Source organism: Drosophila obscura, unplaced genomic scaffold, assembly GCF_018151105.1.
Source record: "Drosophila obscura isolate BZ-5 IFL unplaced genomic scaffold, ASM1815110v1 contig_186, whole genome shotgun sequence".
Lineage (NCBI taxonomy): Eukaryota > Metazoa > Arthropoda > Insecta > Diptera > Drosophilidae > Drosophila > Drosophila obscura.
Window position 1 is genome coordinate 10,661,373 of NW_024542774.1, and position 23,684 is coordinate 10,685,056.

Consider the following 23,684-nt stretch of genomic DNA (forward strand, 5'->3'; position numbering starts at 1 on the left):
TGCATTACTAATGTATTGCTTGATAAAGCTCGTAATCGATTAGGGCAACTTTTTGACATGAACCAATTTGCTTAGCCAGACAAACGAGACACATACGCTACCCTCTACTATCAGGACAGGTTAGGAATCACAAGTTAATTCTCTTTATGTGTAGCCATAGAATTTCCAAACGATTTGGCAACTGGTTTCAGAGAGCTCGGGGAGAAAGAGGTCGGTTAGCGGTAGAGGCCACCAAAATGGGGACAATTAAGTAATGTGGCAGCCCGGGCCCCGCCGGGCGGGCGCTTCTGGGGACGCGACTCTACTTTTATATTTATATTTATACTTACATATATATTTTTGATCTTATGATTTAAGTAGAATTTTAAAATATTTTACATTTGTTTGCTACATCTGTTATCTACATCTACACATACAATGTCGATTCCACATATAAAATGTAAATTATACATACACAATGTAGATTCTACATCTTCTCCGTAAAGGTCGCGCATTGCACAGGGAAGAATGTGTGCGAGAGAGAAAGAGAATGAGTAGCGTGGTCTCTTGCTGGAGAAGGTGGCGGAAGCAACTGAAAATTAATCTCTTTATTCTGCCTATAATAATGATCCGATCTGATTCAGATTCGGCACTCTGATAGATATGGTAATATGGTAATACCAGAGAGAAGAGCAAACTCGGCAGGTCAGTTCCTTAAAATACCCTAAAATGAATAGTGAATAGCCCTTGCAAGTCCGAGCAAGTACGAGTAAAAAAAAAACAAGCAACCTTAAGCCCCTCTCAATGGTAGCTGAAAGTGAGCAGAAAATCGATGCAATCGAAGGAGGAAAGGAGAACAACGAGACACGATATCCGTTTCACCACAGAAGAAGGAAGAGAACAGAGGGGGAGCCAGAGATTATCTTGGTGGTAAGTGAGAAAACTTTTTAATTAAAATTCACACGCAATATGTTGCGCATACGCAGCGTCGCACCCTAGCCCCAAAGTCATTGCTCATTAGCGTTCAAATTGTGCGCATATCATGTAATTTAGATTAGATTTAAATTGAAATTGGTAAGCGGATTCAGCGGTTGCGGCTGAGTGTTCTCCTCAGTAACCAGCCCCGCAGAGTTGCCAATAGGAAACAAGGCAAATTGCTTCGGCTTACGCCAAGACCACAATTTTCTACTAGAGGCTATAAATATTAATGGAGCCAGAAGCATTCGACTTTCATTCCACTCAAACACATTCGTCAAAGCGAATGACGTCCACCACAAGCGCAAGCAACAACAACAAAATTAAATGGAGTTTCCCAAGAAATACGCTTGATTATGTGACCCCTGTATGCTTGTCACAGGATACCATGATTTAGGCCAGGTCCGCCAACTTGTCCGTCAGAGAGGACAGCCACCCTTTTCCGTGTAAAAGCATAAACAAGTTACATGACTAAGATTCGCAAAGGTTTAAAGTTGTCTGTTTTGTTCTGTTCTGTTTTAGCTTTTTTAGATTCGAACGATATGCACGCATTGCGGACTTGTTGCTCAAAGGACACGTTCCGGGAATGCCTCATTGAGAATTCGAAAGGCATTCGCACAGGGTCTCTCACACGGACTGGGTTGCTCAATCATTGGGACAACTTCTGATTGGAAACTTTGGCAAATTGCAATCGCCGCAGATGCAATCTCTCCTTTGACTCCTCGAGTGTGAAGAGATAGCGCAGGGCCGGACCCAAGATGAGAGCGAGAGTGATGGAAGTTTGCTCAAGTGCAATGATTGCAGTTTCAGGGAGTAAATCAAATTTATGTAATTACTTCCTCCTGGCGACTTTGTCAACTTTCAGGCCACGTAAAGGCGCTTTAATTACTGGTCCCATCACTGCATGTACATTCCTGTGGCTGCCTCTCCACAGTCACGTATTGGCATTGAAGGAGGCATCTCCATTATCACTAACTGGGCGATAATTGGTCAAGTTACAGTTAATGGCCTTCAAAGTAGTTGCCGAGGCAACGCGCAAATTTATGCAAAATGTTTCATTAGGAATCCAATTAGTGAAGCCCATGGTATCCCAGGGAGCTAAGGCGATATTTAATTGCCATTTTGGAGGGTGTAATCCGTTCGACTGCCCATCAAGTGAACTGGCAAGCCATCAATCCATAATTCTGTTCAAATGCTGTGTAATTTGTGTTTGTGTTTGTTTTTGGTTTCCTCGCCGTGCCTGGTCAAACCTATCGATTTCGGGTTCCTAATTATGATGCCCATTCCATGTTCTCATGTCGCCAAGTGGCAGTGGCTGCCACGTGAAGCCACAACCAATCCGAAATCAAATGACAAAGGTATATCATGGCAGATGACGTGCCAAGCTTTAACCCCCCACTCGATCCGGGTTTGGTCCGAAGGCGAAGCGGAGCGGAGCAGAACACAAGAAGCCAACTCAAGCATCGGAAATGTGAATGACAATTTCAATTTAACAATTTCCATGCTAATGTAATGCGGAATGGTGGAGGGGGGAGGGGGGGGGACAGGGGATCTGGTATATGTATATATGGTTTTATGGGGGAACGAGATACGAAGGACAGGACGGAGCATCCATTTACATTTTCGTGTGGCTCTGAACCTCCTCCATTTAGCTGTCAGCACAAACAATTGAACACGGGATATGTGTGTGGATGTGTATTTAGTATGTGGGTAGGTGGTTGGGTGGTGGTTTGTTATTTGACAAATGTGTTTCGGCTTTCTCTGCCTATCGTGCCCCGGATACAGCTCACTACCCTCTGCCACTGCGTGTCTGTCCATAGTTTGCTCAGATCCTGCCACAGTAGCAGTTTCGATTATCCAAAAGATAAACCCTAGTAACATTTACCTTTGTTAAAATTACATAAAGCTGCCAACACAAAAGCTATTATTATGTGCATATACATATATATTGTTGCCTTTGTGCTGACTAATTTGAATATTTGCCTTCGGAAAGATAGTTTTGGTTTGGTTTCGGTTTTTGGTAAGCCACAAGTGCGATACAATCCATCCATCTAAGTAAATAATTACCTTTTGGCCTAGTATAACAAGCTGTATCACATAGATCAATCCACAAACAATAGCTAATGGATAATATCTCCTGTAAACGTAGTGCACAGAGTTGCGATAGACATAGAATAAATGAAAGGAAAAGTCTTCTCTTAGGCCCCATTAATTTTAGCTCTATCTGGAACAAACTTTGACAGACAATGTGTACATGATATGCAGCTAAAGCTCTTCTTCGCAATTAAACACCTTCTGAGTGGCATTCCCAACCGAACGAGAAATCAATAAACTTGAGCTGAAAAGTTGTGCTGGAGCTGAGATTGCCAACAGACAAAACTAATTGCAACACATGGAACAACATGGGACTACGAGAACTGCCTGCCAAATGACACTTGGCAAAGCATTTAACATTGAATCTCTTGCCGCCAGTTCCCGGTCCCACCCCCATTCACAGTGTTCTCGCGGATAAGGATGAGGATGAGGATGTGAGCACGTCGGGCAGCACTTATAACTAAGTATGGGTCCAACTGCTGCTCTGTGCCCTTGCCCGTGCCCGTGCCTGCCTCGTGTGGGAAGGTAATCCTTGAAACAACGCAGCCAGCGCAAGCGATGGGGTAAATAATCTGCTGAAAATCCCGCTTAGTGAGTTGAAAATATAATTTGGAATGGCAGCAGCAGAAACTGATTCAAGGTTAGACTTGAGTAGATTTGAAATATAATTCGAAGACTCTGAATGGCTTTCACGAAAAATAAAATGCAAAGGATCACAAAATCTTTTCTCTGACGAATGCATTAAAAGTCTCATTGAAAATCGATGAGCTTAGCAGAAGCTGCTGATGAGAGACCATGGGATGCGCTAATTAAATGCAAACGTTGGAACTGAATACAATCAGGTCCGGCCACAGGCCACCGATAATTAGATTCGGCATGTATGTACGTATGTATTTGTTCAACATAAACAACTGCGCCAATCGAGCAGATGAAACTGAATTCCAATTGCGAATTGTAATGCATTTGCATGCCAAATGCATCCCGCAGATACATTTTGCACCGGATATATCTTTTTTTTTTGTGTTGGTTTCGACAGTTGCGTTTTGCTGTGCTCGTGCTGTGCTCGGTTGGCATCAACTCTGACATTCGACGTCCATTGCGAGGACATTCCCTACGGGACCTTTGGGCCCCAATTAAGTGAATAATTCAGCAAGTCCGAGCCGGGCGGACTATGTAAATCATAATGTCCCGTCCACTGGCTCCGTCTTTTAGTGTGGTGCACTTCAGATGTTCCGGCTAAGCATTTAATGCCATAGGCAAGCATGTTGCTACAGGATACTTGTGACAAGACACATATACATACTGATGCTGCTTCACAGTCACGTAATACTTATTTTGTCAAACATTTCGATACGATTCACGTTCCATACAAAATTGAATATGCTTATTTATTTACGCGACTCTTTTAATATGCAGGACATACAGGAGAAATGGAAATGGCAGACAGCGACAGCGATAGCCGACAGCACCGGTCAGACTGTATGGGGTGGAGGAGTATACGGTGGATTGGACGGACAAAAGCCAAATATGTATACACGCACTTCACACTATCCTTCCAAACACTGAGGGAAAAGGTTTAATAATGAATGGCGATATTAGATCACATTAAACATATGTCCGATTGGAATGCAAATCCAAGCAAGACCTTGCATCTAATCACTGGAATAGATCAATACTATTGTTATTATTTCTTACCGTTGGATAGGGTTTCTGCTCTGAGAGCAGAGAACAAATAACTAAACCCCTAAGGATTATATTTATTCTGCTAGCTGACTAATATCTTGTACAACTCTTTCCTTAAGGGTCTTAACATTAAATACTTACAGTAGTTTAGTAATATAGTCACAATATTTGATTTGGAAAGTGGATATACTTATTCCTGCTTTGCGTATGATTTTTCTCAGTGTCGTTTTCACTGAAAGGGCAAAGTATCACTTGTGTTGCTTCCATGCGAAAGCACTTGAGCTACGAGTATTAACAAATACAGAGCCACATCCACTCCACTCCCATGTGCGATTGATCTATAGGAATCCCCAAAGAAATAATTAATTTCATTCCATGAATGATATAATTGAAATTCATTGAAACTCAATATAAAACTCTCCAGCTGACTATACGTTTCTATCTGCAATGCTGATAAGCTTTATATACTTTCCCAATTTTGCAATTTGGAAAATCGAAGGTGTAACAGACCCCGAAAGTCACCTAAACTTGGACATTCGATATTGGCGCCCTTTGCCGCCACTGCAGCCCTTGAATTTATTGGTTTTATTTTACTACATAAACAGATCCCAGCATGTACATGTGCCCCCCTTTGTGTATATCTGTATACATAAATATAGTATGTATGTACATACGTACCAGGGAGGAGAGACGCTTGCGTCAGGCTGTGGTCTGTGGCTGCAGTTGAAATGTAAATCGAAGCTCCGTTCGCCAAGGACTGGCAGGCGAGGGTTGGCCAGAATGGACCGGGGAAGTGGCAATCAAGCGAAAAGCTTGTAGCGTATACATTTTAGAATGGTTTGGCTGGGTTATATTTAATTCATAGGTGCTCCACTTCAGGAGAACAGAACCCTAGCACAAGCTATGCCCTGCCAAGACCCTTCCTGACTTGTCTCTTCTTTTCTATGCCATCGTCTTTGCGTGGTCTGGTCTTGGTTTTGGACTTCTTCTTGGGCTATTATATATTTACATTTTTGATGGCTGCGGTAGGCTAAATTTGCCTTGTTTCTGTGTGCTCTTCCAAGGACCCAAAAACTCGAATGACATTTCCGCCGTCGCTTGGCGTCTCAATTAGTCGGGGCCCCAGACAAGGTACAGCGAACGGAAATTGTTCGCCATTTGCGGAGTACATATGTAAATATGTGCCAAAGGAGAACTAAAACATGCGGAAGTTGCAGCGCGAACAGTGCAACAAGTGGAGCCGTGTGGGGAGCCGTGCGAGACCCAAAGCAATCGTCCCTCGTTACAGCAATCGTGCCAAGAGGCACTCATCGGAGAGTCAAGGAATTCCATAAATCCACTTTGCCCTGCATTGAAAATAAAATATGTAAATCAACACGCCCACCCAAGTCGATTCTCATTGAGGCGTGGCTTGGGCTTGGGCTTTGGCTTTCGCCTGCTCCGAGTTATGTCCGCACAAAAGGAATCGATTGTTGTGGAGAACGGGGAATCCTTAATGGCACAATGACTTATGGCCAACTGCAGCGAACCCCGAGCCCTGAGCCCACCCCGTGTAAACAAATAAATGTCAATAAAAAATGTATGTGCCCCGCATGTGAACAACAAAATAAATAGTAATAGCCTCTGAAAGGGTATCCAAACAAGAAAGGAAGTGAAGCCATAACGGACCGGAGCTACAAGTACCTTTTCGATCTTAGGCGACTTCATACTACAGCTGTGTGGGCAAAAATAATGCTTTTGTCGGGTATCCTGACAATGAGATACGCATCTTAAAAACTACAGATGCAGCAGCGGTTTCCTTGATGATTAAGATTAAGAGGATTATTTACCAGTACCGGGTGGGGTACAGAAACCAACTCTGCTCTTGCGCTTTGTAAGAAAAAGTTGGGAAGGCGCCATGCCTGAGATTCCACAGAAGCCTGAGCTAAGCGAAGCTCCGCAATCACGTCCAAAAATAAATTTTTTAATGCAAAAGCTAGTCGAAAGACTTTTAATATTCATATTTAATTATTTCTCAATTGTTCTGCTAGTGGAAGAAAGTAATGGAATTGGTTAGAGTCTTTACAGATCCACCCAGAACTGTATTTCCGCGAAAGTGTTTTTTTTATTATTCTGGCATTGACAGCAAAAAAAAATTGGGTCCCATAAAACTCAGGGACAACTGTCAAAATGGCGGCTCTAAATAATTGCCAATCCACACAAACGCACACACACACACACACACATTTATGCATTTGCCATTATGGCTATAATTGTCAGGTGCCAGCGCCAAGTTCCGGCAATTTCCGGTTGCGCCAAAGAGAGGAACCGAAAATGCGGCATACTTTTAGGCCATAAAAACAGGAGCAGAACGAGTCGAATGATGATGTGGGCGGCGAATGTCCAGCTCATAAATATCGTAACACCGAAAGCCGACCCGGCAAGCGAACAAGATTCTTCCATTAAAAGCTTAAACTATCTGCGTGGCAAATGTTTGCTCAAAAAGTTGGCCTTTAACAGCTCGTGGCCAGAATAAAATTGAATTACTACCCGCAAAGCCCCGAAATTTGGCTAAGAGCCTAAGTCGAAAAAAAAACTCCTTGAAGGTCTCGGACTCATCAATTAGCGGCAGAAAGTTTATTCAACTCCAGCGACGACGGGCTGGAAAATTTCGTGTGCGTGCCGCGAGTGCCTTAAGACATTTATAAAGACATTCCCTTTTATTAACCGAAATGCAGAGTGCAAAAGAGTGTTGGCAGGGAGAAAGATACAATAATTAGACGAGCAGAAAGTTCTTGGGGAACAGATTCCTCGGTAAACACATAGATCTGTACGTGAAATGAACCCCAATCCATCTGTTCCAATCCCGTGGAGATGGGCAATGCTACGTGACACATTGGATGGCTCGGCATTTGCCAAAGTGTTATGCACCAGAGTCCCCTGTACTGAGGGGGCGACTATCATGCAAATTGAAAATGCCAAATGCAAACAGTCGAACTGGGGCAGACAATCCGGCAGTATGACAGTTCAACAGTCATACATACCCATACCATTATCCCACTGCCATCCCGCACCCAGTATTTTCAAGAGCGACTCATGGCCAGACGCATAGACGCAGGCAGCAGTTGGAATAGAGTCGTTACGAGTATGTGTGTCTGTCTCTCTCTGTGTGTGTGTGTATTGTGTACTGATATAACAGTTTCAAGGTCCACACACACACACACACACACACACACACGAGAGGGATTAGAGGAAAGTATCCCATGGCTTTGTCGGTTTGAAAGAGAAAACGACAGCCACCAGGACATATGCATGTACATATGTACACATATGTATGTGGCAGGTGAAACGTGTGGGATCCCCAACAATTCCAGCTGGGAATATTTTATTTAACAAATAAAAACTTTAAGCAATTAAAAGTTAATTTTCCATTTTAAAGTACTAGAGGTGATTAATGCACACAACAAAAAAGTATAAAAACACATGCAAATAAGCCGCACGCACCTGGAATACCCTATATTATTACTACATTACTTACAAGGGTTTTTTAAACAGTTTGTTTGGTTGGGGCCCATGTCCTCGACTCCAGTGGCAGCCGCCTCTTTGTTGAGGAAAAGTAAATATTGACTTTTGACTGAAAAATGAGAGGCTGTTCAACGATGGGCCTACGGTTAAGTTAAAGTGGCATCTGATGATGACAGACCATCCCATCACATTCCGCTACAGTCCAGCACATGCAATCTCTTCCTTTCTCCCTGATGTACATACATATATGTTTTTGTGTGTGTTTCGGTTGTGAAAAAAAGCCGGACAGAAGTAAAATAAATGTAATCAAATGTTTATTTCCACTGCGTTTCGTTTCGTTAAATTCAATTCTCATTCGATATTATTATCTCTCTCTATCGTTGGCAAATCCATCCCAGCGGGAGAAGCGTTTTCCCCCCGATATGTACACTACAATTATTACACGCTACTCAAACGCATTCCAAACGTTTTTTATGGCACAACATAGCCGACCAAGCCTCAAGGGATGGACAAAAAGATGTAATAAATACATACGAGTATGAAATACCGTCTGCCCATCTTCATTTGGTTTGCGGCTCTGTTTGCATTATGTCGAGTATTGTTGAAAATATTTAATATTTTTCACATTCCGAGCATGGCAAACATGCCCATGTCATTGAAAGCCGAAATTATATTCGCATCGCTTGTTCCAAAATATCCGCAATGCCCAAAAGCCACTGAGGTTTTTTTTTTGCTTTATTGCTCCTCAGGGCATGCACCATTGATTTTAATTAAGTCCTCTGTTTCCCAATTTCATATATACAGAGATGGTGTAAAATGGACACCGAACTTTGTGCTATAACTAGGTACAGAAACTCCAAATTGCGAAGCTTCTCCCAGTCCCAAGTTTCAGCATTCTGCTTCGCCAGTCGGCGGGGGGATACTCGTATAGAAGTATTTACCCAGGGCGTTTTAACAGGGCGAGCAACAAACAACTTCTTGAGGTTGAAATAAAAAGTGTGTGCTGTGCTGTGCTGTGGGTTAAGAGCTTAAGAGAGGACGGCAGTAGGTCAAAGAGAAGGAACCCCGAATTTTTCGGAGTAAGTCCGAAAACACGTTGAATGTAAATTTTACAAACAAGTGGTTGCCTCAAGGAAAGAGAGAGTGCGGGGAAAAGAGAAAGTATCTCGAGCAATTACAAAGGAGAAACTTTAATTTATGTTAAGTTAGGTGGATAGCTGCCTTTTCTCCTGCTGAGTAAATACCAATGTGGGACAAACAGTAGTGATTATCTCTTTAAATTAAAGGATTTCACAATAATAGAAGGTTGTAGATTATACAAAATATTTAATCAAAATTCATTAGTGAGTTCCCGAAAGGTAGTAGTGGAGATTAAATTCTTAAAGCAGAAGGCACAACCGTGTACAAATGTTTGATAAACGCACACAAACTACCGCAGAACCAAGAGTACCGCAAGAGTCCAGGAAGCCACAACAGCGACTGTGTAGACTGAGCCTGAGTCTCACAGTCTGACGGAAAGGCGCCAACAAACAGAGATGTTGTGGAGAGGGGGCTCTGTATGGGCTGCGACAGAATCCGCTTTTGTTTATCTTCTTTAAACTAACATCAGGCACTTTTGCTATCTAATCCTGGCCAACCCGACGGCTACTTAATGTCATCAGTGTGCCACTCGCTGGCATTTTCAACAAGGACGTTTGAAAGTGCACAATGGTTCGAGGTTGGTGGGAGGATGTGTACGCGGTAGCGACCAAATGGTTGGGGGCATTCGGGAGTAGTGGAAGGTCGCCGACGTTAAACGTTTCCTTTCCCCCTTGAGGGCGCGAAGGCTCAGATTCGCAGAGTGCAAATTGAATAATCGTTTGCGCTTCGCAGCATTTACAAAAAGGGTCCTTTGAAAGTTCCTTTTGTGCTTGCCTGCCTGCCGGTCGTATCTGTATATGTATCTGTACATATATATGAGTGTGTTTGTGTCTGCCTCGAATATCGATCATCTAGGATGGCAGAACACACAATTGTTTGGGTTTTATTCACAAACATTCTGACCGACTTGTCTCAAGAGTTTTCTTTTCGATTTTCCTTTTCCCTTTATTGTTTGGGTTCGGAGCATGCAAAACTTTGCCTCAATTGTGTGCGTCTGTGTGTGTGTATGTGTGTGTGTGGCGGCTCTCGTTTGTCAAGTTTGTCATTTGTTGGACATTTATAAGCAAATCCGGGTCCGTTAACGGTGGGTCTTGTTAGCACACCCGAAGGGGGTGGCGAAGGTTTGTTGTGAAACTTTCAAGTAAATGGAATCGAATGGACATTCAAAACGCATGAATTCGGCTGTTAAAGCTTTCAAAATTATTTACAAGTTTATAAATAGCAAGAAAATTTTTATTTTATTTAAATTGGAAATTTGAAACTGAAGTGGAAACAGTTTGAGGAAAGTTTATATCTGCAGACCCAGACCAAAATATTCGGGATTAATTATTAAGCGGGATTAATTGACAGCTTACCCATTCGTACTTGAGAGGATTCATTCTTAAGAGTTGGTGAAATACTTCAGAGAGACTATCATTCTGTTTTACTAACCAGATCCTTTCAATAATCGCAGCGCACACTTTGCACTTATCTGAAACTTTAACAAACAATCCCGAGAAAAGGCAAGAGTCAGACCAGTGTGCGTTCAGCTGTTTACATTTGTCTTGGAAAACACTTTGGCAATCCCGGGAAGTTCGACTTGGCAAAGGCCAACAAACAGAGGTGGGACTTAACTTCTGTTCCACTGAAAGTTTTCGTGTGATAGCACTACACAGCGACCTTGAGATAAGAGATGAGGCATTCCCCTGCACCGAAAACAAGCGACCTTTTTTCGAATTGTATGTTAAGATGCGTTTGGGTACTTATATTATGATTTACATTTTTCATGAATGAAGTATTTATATTATGGCACATAGGAACCGGTTAGTATCCAATCGATATACATAAAGGAATATATAAATGCAATGGAAATGTTTAAAATACGCTCCTAAAAACGGGAAAAAAACGGGACCCTCAATGGACCGCGATTTATCAAGAATTTGTATACGTGCAGTAACTATTTGTCAGACTGTCAGACATTGCATACTGTATGCATAAACGTATACTTTATGGGGTCGGAAACTTTTCCTTTTCTGCGTTACACACATCCACTTTTACCACCAATCTAATATACCCCTTAACTCTTTTTGAGTACGGGTATAAAAAACGGATCACCAAAATTGTCTTTTTTTGGAGCACTGCAAAATGGTTGCCCTGCCTATGTACCTGTGCAGTGTAACCTGGACACAGATGTGTGCTCAGCATTTAATGATTGTCCATTGCTTCGGTTGGACATTTCTTAAGATAAATGTACGTGTACGTAAACATACTCGTACTATGTCGGCGGGCAGTGGAAATTCAATTCATGCTCAGCCATAGCCATTGACAAACAAAACGTGATGTATTTCGTGAAGCGGCCTAGAAAGTGCCGTTGATGTGCGAAGGTCGAAGGACTCAAGAGCTCGCATCCAGCCATCTCCGAATGTTTGTCTATGTCCAAGACGAAGATGTTTCAATTTTCAGCCATTCATTTAACAGTTGTCCGCCATTGTGATTTTTATGTGGCTATAAATTGTCGTCTTTTATTCCAATCTGTTGTTGTCTCTGGCCCTTGGTGGAATTTACGAGTATGAACAAAAGACTTAGCTATCCATAAAAAGAAAGAAAGAAAGACACACTCTGTCAATTGTTTTCCAATTTGTGTAATTTGTTGTTGTTTATTTTGTTTATAACTACATCAATAAATTATGTATCGTATCGTATAATTCATAATCATACTCTTTGAAAGCGTGAGAACATATTGGAATTGCGATCCGGCAGCTGGGTTCCTGATTCTGAATCGAATAGAATTGTTCATCTTGGGTCCTCTCCATGTAGACTTTCCCCACCTTTCCTCTCCACCTCTGAGATATCAGTTTATCTGTTTAGTTAAGCTTCTCTTTTAGAAGTCTTGGCGATTTTCAAAGAGTATATGTATGTCGAAACATCGGCCAGCCGAAGATAATTGAATTTCCGTTAATGATTAATCTGATGACATCGTAGATTGATTGTGGCTAACAATTATGGATCGTTTAGCTGTTCTATTACATCTTAGACATTTGCTTTAAGTTTAGTTTAGCTCGATATTAGCTTATTTGCCTCAAGTTACAATATTTTCGCGTCATATTTAAGTTATCTTAGAGGAAATCAATCAGTTTTGCAATAAGGTTTTCTGTTTAGAAATCTTCAATTGTGATTGGCTGGGCTTAGTGTGTATCTGTGGGGTGTGCCTCGGTGTGGTGCAGGGAGAATTGAATTAATAAGGCCACTTATCCATATATATATGTATGTGTGTATGTATGTATGCACTCGTATGTATATAGTAAATAGTCGATTAAGGACACAGACACATTGAACAATCCTCTAGCTCACCATCAGTTAGGCATCTCTGGATAAGCTTTCCTCTAGCCAATCACATCACATAATATTACATCATGTCATATCGAGTATCGAGTATCGCGTATCGTATCTATTGCCGAAAACATTTTAAGTTCTAGCCTTAACTAAAGTGGCCTTCTGGGATACATTTGCATTTGTGTGTATGCGGAGAGAAAGTGAGTGAAATTGCCTTTTAGTATTCGTAAGTGTGTCAAAATTGTGTGTGTGTGTGTGTGTGTGTTTGTTGGTTGTGAGAGTTTCAAATAGTTCTCTACCGATATTTTGTTTAATTAGTTTTTGTGTTTTTGTTGCGCTAATATTAAATGTTGAACAATATTTTTTGTTAGTGGCAGCTACATTGATATTTTTTTTTTGCATACTAATTTGTTCCGCTTAAGATGTAAGGATTGGATTCACTTGTGGCTGTTGCAACTTAAGTTGTTGTTTTTTTTTTCTGGGTAGTGCTCTTACTAGTGCTCTCGAGGTTCTGGTCTGTTTTTTCTTCCACTACACGTAATTTAATTTCAGATTATTCAGACGGTCACTCCACCCGAGGTTTAACTAATTAGCTACGTTTTTATTATTGTTATGTTCAGCTCAATTAATGCTTTCCCATGTACATTTCCATTTCAATCGACATATGCTCATAAAAAAACAACTTCGCGGCCCTCGCAGACCAATGGACTCTGGTTCAATTAACTATGTATGTTCGCTATAAACTCGCTATGTACTCGTATGCAACGTTTGCCGATTCGCCTCTTGGCTAAATGTACACTAACAAAGACATTTATCTATATATTGTATGCTTGTATCGGATGGGACGGGGACCCTTGCGATTAACTGATTCGTGTTATGGGATTCTGTCTATTAGCTCACCAACAAGTTGGATGGTGGGACTACGGGCACGGATTTGGGTTCGGGTATGGGTACGGGCACGGGGACGGGCACAGGCATGAGCACGGACCAGGCAAAGTGCTCTGGCAGTGAGGCATGTCCCATGTACAGGATTAGTGGGTAGGAGGTGTAGGTGGTAATACAGGGTTTACTTTCTTATGTACCAACGAAAATAGTCTAATTGTCGATGTAAAACACAGGAAATAAATAAAGACCTGGCATATCTAAAAACTAAACCGAATGGATATCTCATCATTAACATTAAAAACTATAATTCAAATTGGTTCACGTGGGAGCTGATGTAGAGCAGGCATATTTGGGGCCTCTTCGTGGTTGCTGTTTGCTGGTCGGCGGTCGCTGGTTGAGGTTGCAGATTGATGATGTTGGCTGTGCTGTTTAGTGATTGCTAAAGTAGAAGTTGCTGTTGCGTATGTTGCCTCGCGTTCGCCAACGGATGCAGCTGAGCAGAGCAACGCGGGCGGCCCGCAGTAGGATCTGTCCGTAAGCGCAGCAGGCGCAGACGCGACGCACACGCTCGGCCAGGTTGCGACGCCGGCAGCGACGGGTGGGACGATGCCAGCGGGGCAAGTCCTGCCGTCGACGCCGCAGCTGATGTCACTTGCGGCGCTGGAAGACGCGACGCAACGCTTTGCGCCAGAAAATGCGCTGAGATTTGGACTTGGGATATGGCTGCGACTCCTCCATGTGGGAAGCATTAAGATCAAGCATCTCTAAAACATCCCGCTCCGCGTCGTCGTTGATGATGCGCCGTCGCATGGGAGTGGCCGGTGCTGTGCGGGCCGTGGACGTTGAATTAGCCGCATGTGGATGAGGTGTGGGCGGAGCCGAGGCAGCCATGAACGGTGCTACCGAATAGGGACGAGCCCTGAGCGCTGCCATAGCTGCCGCCGACGTGGATGCAATTGATGAAATGGAGGCCAATGTGGCCACTGATGCCGATGACTCTATGTACGTTGCTCCTGCCTCTCTTAGTCCTACTGCCCCTGCTCCATCAGCTGCTGGCTGGGTGGCACGCAACCAACAACCAGGTGGCATCGTATCTTATCTAAGCCACGGATGCTGCAGACACTCCGCAGCGGTGGCTCGCTTTGCCGGATCGAACTCCAGCATGGGCTTAAGGAAGGAGGCAAAGGATTCCGCCTCGCTGTTCAACCACTCGTACTTCTCCAGCAGCACATCCATCAGACCCCACGGCTTCAGTCCCGTTATGTTGCGCAACTCCCCGCTCCGGCTGAATGTCTGCTGGGCATAGGAGCCGCGGAACACGATGTGACGGGGTATGGGGCCGAGCAGCTCTATGATATGGGCCAAGTGATCCTCGTCCCGGGAGTACGTATCGCCCGAGTGCGGCTCAAAAAGATAATCGCCTGTGGCCAGCTCGAATACCATGCAGGCTGTGCTCCAGATATCGGCCGATGTGTCGTAGCCCGAGCCCAAAATCACTTCGAGTGATCGATACTGCCGCGTCTGAATGTCCTCTGTAAAGTGGCGATCCACCCAGCAGGCATTGCCCAGATCGGCAATCTTCACGTGCACGTTGCACTCCTCCAGCGCCGGCTCACGCTTGGGCCGGTGCTTTGACAGGGGCGGTGGTGGCGCCGGGGGCACACCCGGATCGGAATACGGTCCATTGGTGGCCGACGAGGAGTTCGACACTGAGTTGCTTGAGATTTTCGAATTGCTGTTCGAAGTCTGCTTCGAACTGGAGTTGTTGTTGTCCAGTGGCTGATACGATTGTTGCTCTTGCTGCTTCTCCTGTTTGGGTCGAAGCGGCATCTTCTTGCCGTCTGACGCGCCATTTGATTGTCCTTTAAGTGTGCTGATGCTGTTGCTGTTGCTGCTACTGCCGTTGGTGTGGGCGCCGCTCTTCACGACATTGCTACTGTCGCCGCTGCTCGTCGAGTTCTCCAATTGCTGCTGAGGCAGCTGAGATTGCGGCTGGTTGGATTTGTCTGAGCCAAGAAGGATGGGGGAAGAGGTGACAATCAATAGACATCCACTGGAGGAAGAGGGATACTTACTCTTGTTCTTCCGTTTCTTCTTCTTTTTGGTTTTCTCGGTATTCTCCTCCGGTGGCTGGTGGCTGATAGTCTCTTCTTCCTGCTCCTCCTTAAGCACCAAAGGCTGCTCAACAGCCACATCTTCATCATCGCCGTCGTTCTCTTCTGGATCTTGTTCCACCTTCACGTCAACGTCCTCATCGCCATCAGAGATGGCAGCATCGCCGCCATTCTGCACCGCATTATGGTTAATGCCAAAGTCCGTTTGATCCTCAGCAGACGCATTAGCGTCTGCAGCAGCAGGCTGGCCGGTCTGCTCGAGATAGTCGCGCTGCTTCTTGAACAGCTCCATGCGCTTCTTGGCCTTCTTCTTGAGCTTCTTTTTCTTGTTCTTGCTCATCTTGCCGGTGATTTGGGGCTCGCGGTACTCCTTGGGCGCCCGACTGACCAGCGAGGGGTACATCTTCGAGTTCATGCAGTACAGCTTGGTTGCCTCCGTGGCCATGGAGCGCACATGCGGCTCGTCCACGCACAGCAGCACGTTCTCTGGCTTGATGTCCGTGTGGATGATTTTGCAGGCGGTGTGCAAGTAGTCCAGGCCCTCCAGTATCTGTCGCGTAATGGCCTTCACATTGGCCAGCGGTATGCCACGGTAATTGGACTTGCGGATGAGCTTCAGCAGATTGTCGCCCAGCACTTCGAACACCATGCAAATGTGCGTGCCGTTCACGCCGCTGATCTTGAAGTCATCCAGCATCTGGACGGTCTTTTGGCGACGCGGATTGGACGGATCCGTCTCGCGCACAGTTCTGAGTATCTTGATCTCATCCTTGGCCGTCTCGGCAAAATGCGGCGCCGACTTAACAATCTTGATGGCCACATAGCGCTTTTCCTGCAGATCCCAGCACAGCCAGACGGTGGAGAAGTGACCCCAGCCCAATTTCCGGATGACATGATAGCGACCTGGGGAGTAATAGTTAAATTAATGCTGTTGCTTCTCCAGGGTTAAAGTTCAAAATGGGCACGGAACCACTCAGAAAAATGAAATCGCAAATATCCGACTCTGATGGCAGCAAATCCATTTTAATCGCCCCCACTGACACTCCACGACTAACTAGCGCGAACGAGACTACATACTCTACATCATCTACCCTTGGATTAAATTCAATTAAATGCAGTCTGTCAGCAGTCAACAGTCATCAGTCGGCCTACTCCACCCCCCCCCTGTTATTTGTGGAACTCAGGGTGGACCTTTAAAAAGGGGATTTAGAACGAGAAAAGTTTGGCCCTGGACCTTATGTACTTCCTGGAAGCTGTCATTATGGGTAAATGTTTCATTTATACTTTTGAGGTTCTGCAACATCAGGAGACATGACTGAGAGAGATGGGCGGGACTGCGCTATTCAATTATGTTCATTCATCAGACGTTTAAGCTTTCATTAGCCCGTTATCGGGCTTTTTTTTATCGCTATAGAAGGTTTGACGGGGATTAGCTTTCATCAACTTTCAACTGCTGGGCAGGCAAATGGATTTGCTGGGGAAAACATGCAGCTGACAGGATGTGGTATCTGTGGTGACTACAGCGGGGGGCGGTGCTACGAACGGCTGCTCTCGGACATGCTATGCTGGGAATGAAAATGCTGCAGAGTGGATGCATCTGAAGGGGGGAAGGGATGGTATTGTGGGTGGATGTCAAAAACGTTGCCAGCCCCTTTTTACTGTCACTGTTGTTGCCGTTGTCACAACACGAGTTGCCCTGCCCCTCCTACTCAACGGAAAATCACCCCTGAAATGGGGACAGCAACACGCACGGACAGAATTCGATTTATCTGTGGGGAAGCTTTCGCACAGAGACCCATTGGCAACCTGTTGTTGTTTTTGTTGTTGTTATTCGTTTTTTTGGGGCGGAGGCCGAGGCCATGTTCGAAAGGCCAATATGGCCACGTAGCCAGGCATCTATCTAATTGAGCACCCAAGTGGGAATGGGCGTGGATGGAGTTGTGGGTTACCACGGTTGAAATGACAGGACAGCAGCCTGAAACTCAATTCTAGTTAGGTGGGGTGTGGTTTTGGGGGGGTTTTGGGGAGTGTGGCGTGCAAACAGGTGCCTGTCTTACCCTGAAAGAGGTCACCAATGTTGACTGGATGGTAGCCACCCTTGCAGTAGTCCTCCTTCAGCTCCTGCTCCTCGTTCTCGCTGTTCAGCTCCGACTCATACGACTCGTTCGAGGAGCTGCGCGGCGGCTGCTGCTGCTGCTGCTTTTGCTGTTGTTGTTGCTGCTGATTGTGATTGCTCTTCTTGTTCTTCAACTGTGATGTCAATTGCGATTGCAGCGGCGCCTGATAGTGGTTAGGGGTCTCTGGGGTGCTGCCCGATCCACCGCTCGACGTGGAGGTGGCCGTTGCCGTTGCTGTGGCCTTACTGAAGGACGTGGGGACAGCGGCGGGCGCCTTTCCAACGCTGCCAGACGGATGCAGTTCGGGCTTACTGGGGCTATTATTAGCATTTTCCGGTGCTGCTGCTGCTGTAGCACAGTTTTCAGTCTGGGAATTCTGCTGCTGTTGCTGTGGTTCCTGCGACGGATTCCCAGCTGCCACACCGTTCTGCTTGCCCCGCTTCTTGTTGTTCTTATGGCGCTTCTTCTTTGCTTGAATGGTCAAAACGCGTCGGTTGACGTCAGCTTTGGCGTTCATGATGTTCTTTCTATTGCTTTTCGCGTATTATATTCGCTTTTTCCGCCGACTCTCTGTGTGTGTGTGTGTGTGTGTATGTAACAGCTGTTGTGTGGAGTGAAAATGGGAAGAAGAAGAAACAACGTGCACAGTTCTCAATAAGGCAATGTACGATATATTACGCTTGTATTGTGTCTTTGCTGTATGCGCACGCCTTGCCAAAACCAAAGCCACACAGAGCCAGGCCCAGAGAGCCAGCGACAAATGGTGGGGCTTTCGGTTCGTCAAATCGAGCAACAACAACAACAAAAACCGAATCGTCTACTTGCCTCGGGGCTCCCACTTGTTCCAAATTGACACCGCGCCGCTGCTGCTGCTGCTTCTGCTGCTCCCGCTGCTTCTGCGTCTGCCTTTGCTCTGACAACTGGATTTCTGCACGAAAAATCGGGACCAAATTAGCACATTGAACGCTCACGAGAATGTCGGCAACAGATGCCAATTGCACAGCAAATGGTCTGCACTTCGGCTTAATACTATCAAACAGTGGATTGATTGCTCTTTTGGTACAGAAATGTATATTTTATTTAATGGAAAAATCAAATCAGTTTGGTTTGTCTCTGCTGTGTGTTGTGTGTTATCGAAAACAGGGCCTGCCACTTGGTAAACGACGTAACGTAAGCTCTAGCCCTTGCTCGCTCTCACGCTCACTGTGAAAGCCAGCCAGGTCTCTATTGCCGACTCGCTTTCGCCGCTGGCTGTAGTTAGCACACACACGTTAAAAGCATTTTTACGCAGTGAATAGTTTGCACGCAGCTCGTTTGTCGCCCTTTTATTATCGCTTTTTGCCAACTTACATGGTTCGGAACTAATCCAAATAGCAGACATTGCAAAATCGTGCAAATTTTACACGAGCACAGCTACAAATATTTTAGTGAGTTTATTTAGTATTTATTATTGCAGTGTTGTGTAGTATTTTAGGTATTTTAGTATATAATTTTTATTAGTATTTTTAGTATTATTATTGCAGTGCTGCAGTTTCAAACACTGCCCACGTTCGTGAGCAAATCGTGGCGGTTTTTCAAAATGTTTTCTCTTTTTCGTGGTGTGAGCCGCATGTACATAACGGGAACGCGTATTATTCATTGTTGCTATGTTCCATACGCATTCCCGTTAGATATTAAGAAATAAATTAGCAGCATAGTTGTGCAACTTTGGCACGAAATTTGCAACGAATCTGAATTCCTTGGGAGAATGGATATTATTTATTAGGGCTGAGAGGGCTAGCTAGTAAAATTAAACTGAATATCAAAATAATGGAATACGATTTCAATCAATAAAATATAACGATATCCCATCGTCGACCAGGGAGTATTTAATATTTCCACGAAATATATGTAACTTTAACATATTTTACGCATTACAGGTGAAAGATGTCGGTGGTAATTTTTGTTTTGTAAGTAAAGAGGAGGATGGAGCTACAAGGAGCCTTTACAATTTATAGGCCGGTGGGTGTTTAGTGGGTTAAGTCTCGTTTGATCGCCGGACTGCCCTGGTTTTTTATGGTATGGTATTCAAATGGTATTTCTCGAAACTGAAATGGTATTTATTTTTTGGCCTGATGGTATTTTTTATAGTTATCGGCGCGGTCACGCTGGTTCGCGTTTTGGCGCAATATTTTGGAGGGAAATCTTGAGAAAATTCGTGGCCCATTTGTAATTTGATCATTGCTGTGGCGCGACGCGTGCCGATTGATAAAGAAAAAATAAGAGAAATAAGAACCAAGACGCGAGCAAAGACTGGACGTGCCAAAAGTGAAATAAGCATACAACTTAAACTGCAACTATTAATCAGACCACAACACACAAAGAAATGGCCCAGCCATCGGTAGCAGCATTTTTTACTAATCGCAAACGCGCCGCTCTCGATGATGCGATCACAACCAAGAACCGGGTAAGTTGCACCAGGAACGTGACAACAGCCAAGTGCCGTGTCCAAGATTTCCAGATACTTTTGTATCTCCACCAATGCAACGCTTGCCCGCATGCGATTGTTGTTGTTGAGTCTGTGTATGTGTGTGTTTGTGTTTGTGTGTGTGTGTGTGTGCGTGGGTGCGACGGCATCCTGCGGCCATTTTCGGAATTCATATTTTCATGGAATTCCTATTTTTGACCATTGCAGCGCCTGTTGGAGCCAGCAGAGTCTGCCCAGCCGCAAAGCCAAGATGAGGACATCGACACGCTCAAGGCGTCGGCCAGCGGGATGCGCACACGCTCGGGTCGCAACACCAAGCTGATTGTGAACCCTCAGGAGACGGCGAGCAAGAAGAAGCCAGCCAAGCTGGAGCCGCACATCAAGCAGCCCAAGCTGGTACAGTTCATTCGCAAGGGGACGCTCTCGCCCAGGAAGCAGGCGGCCACCAAGATCGACGCGGAGCAGCTGCTGCAGCCGGTGAACGAGCAGACGCCCAAAGTGAGCTTCACCATCACCAGCCAGCAGAATGCGGACAACATGCAACGGGGCATGCGCACGCCCACCAAACAGATCCTCAAGGATGCCTCGCCCATCAAGCACACATCCAGCGACCTGAAGCGCCAGCTCACCTTCGATGAAGTCAAGAGCAAGATCTCGCGCAGCGCCAAAATGCAGGAGCTGAAGGCGGTCTTGGCCCGCAAGGCGGCCCTCGAGCTGAAGCGCAAGGAGCAGGAGGAGCGCAATCGTCGCCTGCGCGAGTCCGGCCCCTCCCCATCAAAGCGGAGCCTGGCTGTGCAGCTGAAGGAGTTCGACACCATTGAGCTGGAGGTGCTGACAAGGTAAGAATCACAATAAGAGGAATAATGCAAAATTTAAGATGGCCTTGCACTGCTATTGCTGCCTTCCACAATAATTTCCAACTGTGGTTTGCTGTGGCCTAGAATCGGCGCAAACAGCGCCACAGTCGAGTACAGCTGGCCAGCCAAAAACCGGGTAACATCAATACCGAAAGCCAAATGCCCAGTCAAATTGTTGCTGTCTCTGCTGCAATCGAGGTCGCTCTGGGTCGCTCCGAGTCTCTCTGTTATTCAAGCGTCCAATTGCTGAAATGGCATTTCTCCAGCAAGTAACCAGCGACCGACGACTGGCTCGACCCATCCATCGCTATGATACAAAATTCTCATGTACTTGAATTTATGTATAGCAATGCATGTTTACCCTTCGCTGACGCTACATTCCCGGCCTGACCTTCCCTCTCGCTTTCCCCTCGGGGGTTGTTTCCAATGCGTGTCCTTTTTTTATGATTGTCTGCTGCATGGGAATGTGTGTGTGTGTGTGTGTGTGTGTATCTGTGTGCATGCCTCAGGTAGCGGAAACCTTTATTTTTGTAACGGCTTTTCTGCCTATTTGGGGTGGGTCTAAGAATAGGAATTATTTCGAATAGGAACTGATTATCGTTTCCAACCAACCCCTGACTTTGCAGCCCCCTGAAGACCTTCAAGACGCCCACGAAACTGCCGCCACCCACACCGGACAAGCATGAGCTGATGTCGCCGCGGCACACGGACGCCTCCAAGCGCCTGCACTTCAGTCCGGCCAAGAATGGATCGCCCGTCAAGCTGGTGGAGGTGCCGGCCTACAAGCGCTACGCCAGCCTTGCGGAGACCAGCAAGGCCGGGCAGCTCCCGCTGCCGTACAAGTATCGCTACTTGCTGGACGTCTTCAAGGGCCTGGACTCGGTGGTAGCCATGTTCCACAATCGCAAGGAGTGCATCACGTTCAAGAAGCTGAAGCCGGCGGTACAGCGAATGCTGCGCAAGAACTTTACCGAGCTGCATCTGGCCCAGATCAAGGCTGTCTATCCCGAGGCCTTCATCTTTAGTCAAATGAAGATGCGCAACTTTGGCTCGGTGTCCAAGGCGGATTACTACCAGCTAATGATCAGCCCCAATGTGGAGCCGGTGCCGGAGCAGGTGCAGGACCAGCGGCAGCAGCAGCAGCGCCCCAACAAGATCAACGAGGACGATGTGCTCGCTTCGGCCCAGTCGACGTCCATGAATCCACACGTCATGACGTCGCGCATGCATCGATTCCAGAACCTTCTGCTCGATCGTGTGAAGCAGGCGCACGCCAAGTTCCTGCGCTCCCTGGACCCCCCGATCTTCATTGAGAAGGCGCTGACCCGCTGGCACCCCCAGTTCGAGCTGGAGAACTGTCCAGAGGTGGAGTTGGCCCCGCTGCCCCAGCCCCCGAATGTGGAGAAGTACTCTTCGGCCAAGGACATCCTCTCGACGGCTCGCAATCTGTTCAACTGCGCCACGCCTATGGAGAGGACGATGGATCGCTACGATGCCAAAGTGGCGGCAGACAAGCAAGCTGCTGCTGCTACTGCTGCTGCTGTTGTTTCCACTGCCTCTGCTGCCTCCTCCAAGTCTCCAGATAAGCAACAACCGCTAAAGAAAACAGTACCAGAGGGAACGGGAGAGGGAGCCGGAACAGGGGAAACAGCAATACCCGAAACGTCTACAGCCACGCCCACGGTGAAGGAGTGCACTGTCCCAGACGCCACCTCGAATCTGCTCAAGGGCCTGCCCAAGTCGCTGATCGAGAAAATTCGGGCCAAGCAGGCGGCTAAAGCCCTGGAAGCCATGACGAGGCGGCCATCGCAGGACCAGGAGGCAACCAAGTACTCGCGCCTGCCGGAACTGGCGCGACATCTGCGCAACGTGTTCGTGACGGAGCGCAAGGGGGTGCTCACCCTCGAGGTAATTATCACGAAGATCCAGAACAGTTTCCGAGCCAACCTAACACCCCAGGAAATCGAGACACACCTGAAGCTGCTCGCCAAGGAGCTGCCCGCGTGGGCAGCCTTCCACGAGGTGCGGAAGACCATGTACCTGAAGGTCGCCAAGGACATGGACATGAACAAGATCATCGAGAAGCTGGAGAGCATAGCGAATGGGAAGACCACCTGATAACCGATACGGGAATTGGAACTGGAACGGAAACGGGAACGGGAACGGAAACCCGGCACCGCATCTTCAGAGCCCGCCCATCATTGACCCTGTGGCCACATCCAGCTATATATTTAAGTACATGTTTAGCTAGCGAATTCTTTATTGAAACCACATTATACCTACACACATATATTGTTATTCTTATATCACACCTGACATTCACACCAACTAAATAATTGACAATTATTTCGCAATCGATTCATCACATTTAGATATACATAGATATAGAAACGTTTATAGTACTATTAAGATCATTTTTCATGTTGTAATACGTTAATAAATAAATGTTTTTGCTGGATTTGCCGCATGTTTTGCTAATTTATATCTCAAATCCCCTATAATGAGTTATAATGGCTATGGGTTTCATGGAAAGAGATATTCAGAGTATGTCACCACC

At 45.8% G+C, this 23,684-nt stretch overlaps 3 protein-coding genes across 4 annotated transcripts; 1 reads left to right on the top strand and 2 right to left on the bottom strand.

Moving 5' to 3' along the window:
• Positions 1–11,980: 11,980 nt before the first annotated feature.
• Positions 11,981–14,661, bottom strand: LOC121404111. The gene has a single exon (XM_041592806.1). It carries the CDS (start codon positions 14,659–14,661, stop codon positions 14,221–14,223), a length of 441 nt encoding a protein of 146 aa, XP_041448740.1. The 3' UTR covers positions 11,981–14,220.
• LOC111078386 (SRSF protein kinase 3) lies at positions 13,766–18,408 on the bottom strand. 2 transcript variants are annotated; one of them, XM_041592804.1, is made up of 3 exons: positions 17,744–18,408; positions 15,648–16,589; positions 13,766–15,578 (listed from the first exon to the last, which is right to left on the bottom strand). In XM_041592804.1, exons 1-3 carry the CDS (start codon positions 18,318–18,320, stop codon positions 14,668–14,670), a joined length of 2,430 nt encoding a protein of 809 aa, XP_041448738.1. In that variant the 5' UTR covers positions 18,321–18,408; the 3' UTR covers positions 13,766–14,667. The 2 variants fall into 2 exon arrangements, with proteins under 2 accessions (XP_041448738.1, XP_041448739.1); XM_041592805.1 differs by lacking the exon at positions 17,744–18,408 and adding an exon at positions 16,657–16,760.
• Positions 18,409–19,800: 1,392 nt separating this feature from the next.
• Positions 19,801–23,590, top strand: LOC111078367 (DNA replication factor Cdt1). Its single transcript, XM_022373011.2, has 4 exons — positions 19,801–19,861; positions 19,934–20,249; positions 20,478–21,109; positions 21,754–23,590. Exons 2-4 carry the CDS (start codon positions 20,169–20,171, stop codon positions 23,243–23,245), a joined length of 2,205 nt encoding a protein of 734 aa, XP_022228703.2. The 5' UTR covers positions 19,801–19,861; positions 19,934–20,168; the 3' UTR covers positions 23,246–23,590.
• Positions 23,591–23,684: the final 94 nt, after the last annotated feature.

Excerpts from the sequence above, each read along its gene's own strand:
- LOC121404111 (XM_041592806.1), bottom strand. The coding sequence starts at position 14,661 with ATGCCACCTGGTTGTTGGTTGCGTGCCACCCAGCCAGCAGCTGATGGA.
- LOC111078386 (XM_041592804.1), bottom strand. The coding sequence starts at position 18,320 with ATGAACGCCAAAGCTGACGTCAACCGACGCGTTTTGACCATTCAAGCA. Across the intron at positions 16,590-17,743 it reads CATTGGTGACCTCTTTCAGG|GTCGCTATCATGTCATCCGG; the intron begins GTAAGACAGGCA and ends ATTACTCCCCAG. Across the intron at positions 15,579-15,647 it reads GAAGAAACGGAAGAACAAGA|ACAAATCCAACCAGCCGCAA; the intron begins GTAAGTATCCCT and ends TTCTTGGCTCAG.
- LOC111078367 (XM_022373011.2), top strand. The coding sequence starts at position 20,169 with ATGGCCCAGCCATCGGTAGCAGCATTTTTTACTAATCGCAAACGCGCC. Across the intron at positions 20,250-20,477 it reads CGATCACAACCAAGAACCGG|CGCCTGTTGGAGCCAGCAGA; the intron begins GTAAGTTGCACC and ends TGACCATTGCAG. Across the intron at positions 21,110-21,753 it reads GAGCTGGAGGTGCTGACAAG|CCCCCTGAAGACCTTCAAGA; the intron begins GTAAGAATCACA and ends CTGACTTTGCAG.